The sequence below is a fragment of the Nilaparvata lugens genome, chromosome 5 (genome assembly GCF_014356525.2).
Source record: "Nilaparvata lugens isolate BPH chromosome 5, ASM1435652v1, whole genome shotgun sequence".
Taxonomy (NCBI): Eukaryota; Metazoa; Arthropoda; class Insecta; order Hemiptera; family Delphacidae; genus Nilaparvata; species Nilaparvata lugens.
Genome location: NC_052508.1, coordinates 932831 through 942787, shown reverse-complemented (window position 1 = coordinate 942787; position 9957 = coordinate 932831). Strand labels below are relative to the sequence as shown.

At 31.6% G+C, this 9957-nt stretch overlaps 1 protein-coding gene across 7 annotated transcripts; it reads right to left on the bottom strand.

The window, feature by feature from the left end:
• Positions 1-227: 227 nt before the first annotated feature.
• On the bottom strand, positions 228-9026 carry LOC111053287. 7 transcript variants are annotated; one of them, XM_022340141.2, is made up of 4 exons: positions 8832-9026; positions 8225-8424; positions 3334-3537; positions 228-1849 (listed from the first exon to the last, which is right to left on the bottom strand). In XM_022340141.2, exons 2-4 carry the CDS (start codon positions 8336-8338, stop codon positions 1829-1831), a joined length of 339 nt encoding a protein of 112 aa, XP_022195833.1. In that variant the 5' UTR covers positions 8339-8424; positions 8832-9026; the 3' UTR covers positions 228-1828. The 7 variants fall into 7 exon arrangements, with proteins under 7 accessions (XP_022195833.1, XP_039285567.1, XP_039285569.1 ...); XM_039429633.1 differs by having other exon boundaries at positions 8225-8416; XM_039429635.1 differs by having other exon boundaries at positions 8849-9026.
• Between the last annotated feature and the right edge of the window lie 931 nt (positions 9027-9957).

The window sequence follows — 9957 nt, the reverse complement described above, 5'->3', positions numbered from 1 at the left end:
TTGTAGAAACCAGTTCGGAAGCCTAATCGTGTATCTAACTTCCGCGCTAATAAGAATACGAAAAAGCTGGTCAAAAAACACGATGCCCTTCACAACGCTACAAACAATGATGTGTGCTCACTGCTCACTGCTCATTGCTCACTGCTCACTGCTCACTGCTCATAGCCACCACCAAACGCGACAAGCATCAGCTAAAAGACTAAAACGACGTCTTTCAGTATTCAATTATCAATAAGGGTTTCGAGCATCGTTATTCGATTAATTAAAAATATTACAACATAATAAGGGGAATAAGAGACTATCTGTCTCCAGGAAAAAACTGATAAATAATATTATTGAATCACATTTATAATATTCATCCTTTGCAGTACGCCTGTAAATATGTGACACAATGAAATCGATTTGCAAATGGTGTCATTGATTATTGTTTAGTTTTAGAGAATTTTAATCGAACAAGAAAATTCAATTATGTTTAAGAACAAATTATGTACAAATTAATTAATGTTCAAGAATAACTGAAGAAATAAAGTGCTGGTGGACTACCTGTTATGTTGGTGGGATGAGACATTTTTGTTTTAAGGTGGAATGAACGTGATTTGTTCATGGATATGAGAATCGTTTCAATTGATAGACATCCAAATAATTGAGAAAATAAACGAATAGGAAACGTGTGGGATTTTATAAATACAAGGTAAAAAATATTCGAGGGACCACGCAGGCGAACACATGGGATTCATGGAATACAAGATTGGATCCGTAGTTATATTCTTTAAAATGTTAAATGAATGAATGAATCCATTGCTTTTTCTTTTCAAGTTGAATAAATGAATGAATTTATGGATTATTTTCGACCAGTAGCAGAACTGATTGATTACTTGAAGTCAGTGTGCATTTGTAAACGAGCTCAAGAAATCTCAAGAAGAACATTGTATTTTCTTATTCTGTATTAATTAAAATGAGAATCGCTACAATCATCTTTTTGAAAACCCGGCTAGATGACAAATAACTGTTAGCACATGAAAAATGTAGAATAAACAGTTCATTCTACATTTTTAAACGCTCAAATCTAACAAATCTAACGTAAGTTTCATTCAGATAAAAAATTAGTGACGATCAAATGGATTCGAAACAGAGGAAATAGAATCTTTTCAGTTCCAGGTCATCAGGTTTATATTTCCTTTAAAAGATTAATGATTCCTTTCCGTATCAATGATCAGTTCTCTTGCAATCCATGGCCGTTGAATGATATTGCCATTGTTTCTGTTCAGAGAGGAATTATAAATTCGTATTTTTTTCAAAGTACAGTTACATTTGATAGGAAAATGATAAAGCGCTCGCCATGTATTCTCATCCCAGAAATAGCAAACGGCTTTGCAATAAAATACCAAGTATTAAGAACAGTAACGTATATCCTATTCAAGTCTTGAAACGATTGATCATCAATGCATCCAAGTAAGCATTATAATTTGGTAAGAAAACTAAAATTCAAGAAGACTTCTTCATGTGAATGTATTCAATTTAAGATAAATTCTTCGAATTAATAAAATTTCAGAAAAATCTAGCAGCTCAATCGTAATCAATGAGTTATTTCACAAAACGTTTACAAGTATTAGATTCTATAACTGAATATGGAAAACCCAGAATACTAGGCTATTATTCAAAACGTGTCCTATTGAATTATTGATACTAAAAATACAAGTGGAAATGTACTTAGCAAACAAGATAGTTGAGAATGGTGTCATAATAAATGTTCATTCAGTGCATCCATCTGTCACTCTTTAATCAATCAATCAATACGTCCCGGCAACAGAACAACACAGCATTGACGTCACAGCAAGAATGACCATGACTGAAATGACAAAAACACGCCTTCGCTAAGCATGAGTTCGACATTATTCTGCAAATCATACATCAATCAAACAGCTCGCAATTCCTACTCTACACGCCAATTCATTTCTATCATGATTTCCTCTTGACGAACAATACTTTCAAGTTCATTACCAACGAACTCCCTAACAATTTTATTCACACATCTCGAATATTTCGGGAAATGCATGTTTTTTAACAAAATATTTCAACAGCAAAACCTTGAGGTACTAATTATCAACCAAATTTTTCCAAAGTTCATCTACATAATACATACAATGAGCCCAGTTATGAAGACAAGTTACATTATGTATGTATGTATATGTACATTAACATCACAATTGAGAGAAATCTCTTATGCCGGAGCAGTGATGAATCATAAACAGTGAAACACAGAAAACATACGAGACATTTAAGCATACAACTGATTAAGCCTTAACAGAGGGATAGTTTCAGAGTACTGTATGATTGTATTTGAAATCGATTTTGCAAAAAAACTGGAAATGTGACTTTTAATGTAAAACCGGTAGAATGACATTAAGAATGCAGTAAAAAAAAATAAAGAGTTAAACCAACGTGATTATATTTGAATACTAATTGTATAATAATTATAGACAATTATGATGTTATCAAACAAATTCAAATAGAACCTGAATTATTACCATATTGCATGATTGAATCATGTTATCTATACTCTTATAAAATCACTTATCCAAACATTAATTTTAAATTATTACATTTTTGTCAATTTCAAACCAATAGTGTATTGCCACCGAATTGAATGACTCCAAGGTGAATTTAAAGTAAATACAACTAGCCATCAAGTAAAATATTTGGAGAGCTGCTCTTAGTAAACAAATTGAAACAAATGGGTAAATCAAGCTGCAGAGGAATATTTTGTAGTATGGGATACAATATGCAACGATTTCTATGATACATGTAATGCACTGGAAACTAATAGCTAAAATGTAGGCTTATCAAGCCAGTTCTACCTAGCAAGCTTTATATGTAAAAACAAAAATAATGAGGTTAAGTTTAATCGAACATTTGAGAGGAGCTTAGGGTTGTGCCACTGTTATCTATACTCTTATAAAATCACAGATCCAAACATTAGTTTTAAATTATTACACTTTTTGTCAATTTCACTTGGGAGACTTTGGGAGACCAAGGAAAAGGTGGTTTCAAAACAAGACACGATTATAAATATAATTAAATTTTCGAAAGGCTTTTTTTAAAGACTGGGGCAGACAATCATGCCTATCTATACCGTGGAAGTCAGAAGAAGTTTAATCGAAAATTAGAAAAAGCATAGGCCTATAGTTGAGTCCAAATGGATAATTATTCAACGTGAAGTTAAATAAAAAGTGTGTAAGATTGAATCAAGTTGGTTAGTGGGTAAAAAATGAACTGTTGCAATGGAGCAATGTATGGTATTAGTAATTTTGACAAAGAGAAACTCGAACTCACGTCATCAGGTTCAGTAGTCTCAAACAGGTGGCAGTAGAGGAGGGGAGCTCTGGTGTCGGCCACGACGTACGTGAATGACGTCACGTTGCCGTGGAAGACACGAAACTTGGAGACCAACAGCAGTGAGTGGCTGAAAATAGGTCGACTGTTGCCGGATTCCTCTTTCCAGCCTTTAACGTGTCCATCGTGTACACCTAGTTTGATCTGAAAAAACAGTAATTGGAAAAAACTTACATAATTTTTCTATGGTGGGAGATGTTGTGGTATTTCTCCATAAATGAAAGAATAAGACATTGATGTTGTTCATCAGTTCAGCTGAAGATGTGTTGCCATTAAACCTGGTTCTCTAGTTTAAATTTATTTTGAACAAATATAGTGGTATTGGAATAAACTTCTTGAAGTCTCCAAGAAGTCTTCAGTCTTCTTGAAGTCTGAAGTTGAAGAATGGAGAAAAATTGTATATTTTCCTACATGGGACGCCTTCAAACCGTACTAATGTTAAGCTAAGAAAATGATTAATCAGGGTAGAGCCAAACGGACAGCAAACTACAGCATTAATTCATCAGCAAATTGCAGCGGAGGTAGAAAAGGATCTTCCATTCTCTTTGATTCGGCCCATTTTGGAGTGGCATGCTACTGCAGAAATCTGCGGTAGTTTGCTGCCCGTGTAGCGCTACCTTTACCTTTGAAAAATTACAAGAAAATCAATAGAAAAATAAGTGTTAAATCATATCTCTAGAATAATAAATTTCTATATGAATTTAAATTTTGCGAGTTAAAACAAGGTTGAAAAAAGAGGAGAGTTTTAAGAGATTGAATAAAGAGGATTTTGGAGTTTTCATTGTATCACTTGTTTTACTGTCTGTCTCTTTTTCATCAAATAGACGATTTTTTTCAAAAAATTCAATAAAGGAATGGGTGAAAATAAATTATTACTTTCAAATTCCCAATTGATAAACAAAATATATTTTTCAAAGTTTCTTAAATACCGTATGTTTGATGATATTAATAATGTTTATTAATAGTATGCAAACGACCACTAAATCTGTATTGAAATTCTAGTGCTATTTAAAATATTTGAAGTATCTTGGTTAGGTATATTATATGATTAACTATATTACATTAAGTATATGATTTTTTATTTTTTATTTGTCTATCTGTATTATACTGGTCTGGATTATATTATAAAGAGCTGTATTAATTCTAAAATCATGTTAAAATATAGGTAAGGAATGTTTTGAACTCGTGGCTAGAGCACAAGATTTCTTTTTCTAGCCACGCCAATTATTTATTTATTTTCTTGTGAAACTGTTGTTAATTGGTGAATAAAATTTGATTTGATTTATTTACTTACTTACTAGAGTAACTTCAAGACACATTCAAATAATTTTCGAATTTAATTTAGGCGTTCTTTAGATCATTTTTTTTTTAAATTTTTCATACGTTAATATGAATTAATTTTAATAAATAAATCATTTTTTCAATTTGTATACGACACTGTTTAGCTAGGGTAAATGAAATATTTACTTTCAAAAAATTAGCAGTGTTATTTGATACATTATTGTATTCAAGTGCTATTGATTGTTAAAAGATTTTTACAATGTTAGCCTAATAACTGAGATTAAAAAACATTTGGGGGAAAATTATTAAAAGCAGTAGCACTGGGCATTAATTATCCTACCGTTTTATTAGTATATTCGTTTTTCTCACACTAAGAATTATCCTAATGTTTAATTTGTGATTTCGTTATGTTCCTTATTTTTTAATTCAAATTTTAAGCCCATTTGAAGTGCACACGACATGAAATAAGTTTAATGAGTTCAATGTGCGAACAAACGCATCACGGCTAATAAGTAATAACTACTGTAATCTGAGTAATTACTCCAAAACAAATCTTTTAAAACTACTTCCGCAATACAAAACTGCCATACTAATTTTGACACTGTTCATGTTTAATTGAAACCAAGTATTTTTAGCTAAACTGATGGCTAAAAGTAAACAAATCATTAAAATAATGAGCTTAGTAATTTATTTTTGTTTGAAAATTGAAAAATTACTTCAATATATTCTTAAATTAGTTAATTGTTTACAGATTACACTACAACCACACATTTTCTTCTACATCAGTTACAACTTCATGATGAAGTATTTTGATATAATAGAGTAAGTGTTTGATAATTAGGTAGGCCTAGTTCCTCATCACTTTTGACCGAAAATTCTCAAGAAAAAACTATTCAAAGTGATTGAAAATGTAGCTTTACGACAAGAAATTTATTGCCTTCACTGAAGTGGTACATATATTCAGATCGCAGTAATAAGATATTGAACAGAAATGTTAGTGATATTCATACCAGTAAGCATCCCAGTTAACATAAAATTATCGCCAACAACCTTTTTTCTTAGGATAAGAATAATAAAGAATTGAAAATTATGGACAAGTGATAATTCATTTACAGAGTAGAAGCTCAAGAGAGTGATATTTTGTGGTTTCTACCGCCATTTGTTCAAGTTACTCTCAACTCTCAAGAGAAAAATACACCTTCAGACCGGTGTTGGTATAAATTCGTTATGCGCATAGGGCTCTTCTACAAACACCTTCTAAGGGCAAAGGAGAAGGGCTAGCGAGACGAGAGTTAGTGGGTTGTGAGGTAGGGTGAAGTATCTAAGTAATTCATGGAGAGGCGCCCTTGGGGCAACTACTACTCTCGCACGAGACAGCAGATGAATGGCTTTACGCTACCCGCTACCAAAAAGCACAATTGAAAATAGATTGCCACACCGGCGTATCATTTTCACTTTTCATCATAATTATCAACTTTCGAGACTTGATAATGGAGATTACAATATTCTGACTGGTAGTGACGAACATTTCTCCAAGTTGTGTTGGCATATTCATAACAGACTAAAGGCACAAGTGTAGGCCTATATAAGGCACCTCTAGAAGAAGATAAGAGTTCCTTCATATGAACATAAATTCAAAACATGGCAAAACTATCGTTACAACTCAACAAAAACCAAGTAAATAATTGAATTACGATTTAAAATTTTCAAATTGAGAGAAAAAAATGGGCAAACAGTTGACACAACTTAAATAGTGAATGGGTAGACTCTATTTTCCAGCTTTGGAAATAATGTGTCATGTCCTAGAATATAAAGAGGATCAATTATTTACAACACCAGGATTAAATATCATTCCATGAATGTGTATTTCATTCATACGTTTTTATTCCATTGGAATAATAATAATTATTTTAAAAAAGTTTTAAATTATTTCAGATTTATATTAAATTTATGTAAGAGTATGTTGCTACATGTTTCAAGAATAGTACTAAATATTGAAACTATGGAGAAGTCATGCATGTAGATCTGTAACTGTATCTGAAGCAGACATCATGTTAAAAGTTTACTAGACAATCGTTTTCAAAAATCACAATCTGGCCAAAATATGAAAGTTACTGAATTCTAATTAGTTAAGTCATTGAAACAAGCCTACAATATATATATTTCAGCTAGATTTATATATCTAGCTATTTTTATATCTCTTCACACTTAGCTAGGCTACGCTGAAAAGTCTTCGGAGGACGTAGCCGTCCTATCTCCCAATATTGAAAGCTACGATCAGTGAGGATAGAATGTAAGAGAATGGAATAAATTCTCTGGCTACGATATGCTAAAGTGAAAATGACAGATTCGTAGCTTGGATTTAACATAGGACGTATTTTAGCGTACCCAAGTCTGAAGTGACCCTTACACTTCTTTCTCAAGAAAACTACTTTTCTTGGACAGCCTGAAAATATGAAATATGCCTAGGCTATCTAAAAAAAAACATTTTTAATTCAAAGGTGGTTTTAGCTACAGATTTCAATTCTTTCCTAGAACTAACTTGATAGTTTGATAACATTCATTTAAGAGCTATTTTATAAGATATACTATAAAAATCCGCAGTAAAATTAATTACAAATTATAAGTACAGTACGGCCACCATTGTATCTTCAAGTTTTTTTTTGTTTTCGAGACAAAGTGAAACAATAGTGACAGCAGAAATATGAACCCAGTAAATGGTCAAGTACTGTAGCTTACTTAATTTTTAACTGAACTGTCAAGTGTTCTGTTTAAAGTAAACGTAGTAAATTTGATTATTTGACATGGACAATATATTGAAGTCCACGTTAAAATGGCAGTACTTGATTAACACTTGTGTTGCTACCCTTGCTATTCGACAAAGCAGATAGCAGTATCCTACGATGCCAGATCGTTTTTCAACAATGTAGAAATATAATTAATTAGCAAAATATTCAATCTCAATTATAAAATGTATTATTCAATACCTGGAAAAAAGTTTTTGTTGACTAATAAAACATAGTTCATTATTTTAAACAGGAATGAACCGTTAATATTTCATCAGATACATACCGGTATCAGATATCCTCTTTAGAGGACAGTGGCAAGACAACGCTTTTCTCCTATGCCACTATAACGTGGACTTCACTATATATGCTGGAGAACTCTATTAAAAATTATTGAAGAGGCTAGTCACTAAGCAAACAGCAATCATTATTGTAGTTGATCTCTAAGCATGTTTCTAGACAATAGATAAATTTGTACCTTGCAAAGAATTAGGTTAACCATCTTACAGATAAAAAGTAAGGTAAGTTACCTTTTATCTTTGAATTCTAACATTCAAGTTACTTACACATACGGTACCTATTGTAACTTGTATGAGACAGTATATTAAAAAAGTAGCAAATGTGTCAAAAAAATTGAGTTTAACCTTCAAGAACGAAATAATTTAATGTGTCAATCATACATTAAAATAGCCAGCAACGTAAAAAGGTTTAGGCACTCGTACACTACTTTTAAGCCAAATTTTATGTAATGAGCGTCAAATTACCTGTTGAGAAGTTCCAGCTCTTCTTATTTCTGACGTTACCCACGGTACCATATCAATTGAAAATAAACGGTCCGCGGTAGCAAAGCCAAGATATTGAACTTGATACAGCTTCATTTTGAATGTTTAATGAGATACTACTTTCTCTTCAAAATAATTATTAGAGCATTGGATCTATAAACTTGACACTTTTTTCTGAAAGACTAAATTAAAAATGATGTTTTTAGAAACAATGTTTATTCAAATGTTGGAAATTACATTACATGAATGTATTACTATGCTATATTCACAGATTTTAAAAACTAGTATAAGGCAGCCAGTAATAAATAAAGCATACTACTGCATTATTGAAATTCCTATATATACCGTAAGTTTCTTTGTATCTTTTTCAAGTTCACAATAGATGTTGAGGTTAGACCTATATTTTGCATTTCACTTATCAACCTTACATTTAAATTGTATTGATCTGTGTCCAATTATAAAAACAATATTATTTAAAAACTTTAATCAACATTCCAAAGTAATATTTCATTTTAAATAACAAGGTACTATTCAGTTATCAACACGAACTCAAAACGAGAATGTAAACAAGTCATCTTCAATAACCTACTTTAAAAAATGAGCTACCAATTGAATAGGAAACTGAGATTACATCAATGATTAGCTAAAAAATTCTTCATCTTATTTCAAATAAATTTTACACGAAAAACTACTTGTATTAGCTTGATACAGCAAAACATTGATAACAGAAATATTCTACATAATTTTCACGTGAACTACACAACACGAACAACAAAACTGATGAACGAAAAGTCTGCAACTCAGTATGGAGCGCTAGTAGTTCAGAATACGCTCGGTACGCATGCGCTGAGGTGTGCGCTGTCAACGGTTATAAGGATCTTTTGAATATTAGATTTTTTTCAATGTTTATTTTTACTATAGACTATTGTTACAAATACAATTTGTATTTCTGATTTCTATAACAATCTTTATTTTATCAGCTAATCTAAAATTGTAATTTTATTCGGGGATATTATATATTGAATCAATTATTATGAGTTGCTAAATAATAAAATTGAAAAATACTGTAGGCAAAAAATCATGACTGATATTTAAATAAAATAAGTATAGGCCTATCTATGCTGTAATAGCAAATAACTTTATTGCTTATAATTCTATTTATTTTTTAGGCTTCTCTAATAAAGAAAAACTATTTAAAAATCCACATAATATTAGCTTGACTAACACGGCAAATTAAATTGGATTGAAAATAAAATTCTACAATTCTAAAGAAAGGATCAGGGGTGCCCAGCCCCCCCAAGGGCAATGGCGCATGCCCCCCCAATCCAAGAGTAATGCCCCCCCCCCAAAGTATCCCAATTCCCAACCATTCAGTTTTCAACATTAGTCAGTGTATGACAGTAAAATTCACATCTTACATTCTAATCTTCCAAAGGACATTATTTACCTTTGTTCTTGTGGGGAATTCTTTCTGTTTTCATAATATTGTAAAAGTATATACCATCGTTTCTCATTTCTTTTTAAATAAAAATAAAGTATCTTTTTGATATTATTTTTGAGACTAGCAATGCACGCGTTCTTGTTCGGGGCATCCCATGAAGGGGCATCAGAAATAAGGATAGATAGATCTCATGCCACAGCTCATTCTTCTAAGCTTTTCAAGGTAGTCTAAAAGTATGTTGAAAAATATATGGCCAACTTTTCCAGGGTTATTC

Bases quoted from the DNA above. Each gene is read 5' to 3' on its own strand.
- LOC111053287 (XM_022340141.2), bottom strand. From the start codon at position 8,338: ATGAAGCTGTATCAAGTTCAATATCTTGGCTTTGCTACCGCGGACCGT. The intron at 3,538-8,224 runs GTAATTTGACGC...CTGTTTTTTCAG, and splicing joins GAGCTGGAACTTCTCAACAG to ATCAAACTAGGTGTACACGA. The intron at 1,850-3,333 runs GTGAGTTCGAGT...TTGTCATTTCAG, and splicing joins AGACTACTGAACCTGATGAC to TCATGGTCATTCTTGCTGTG.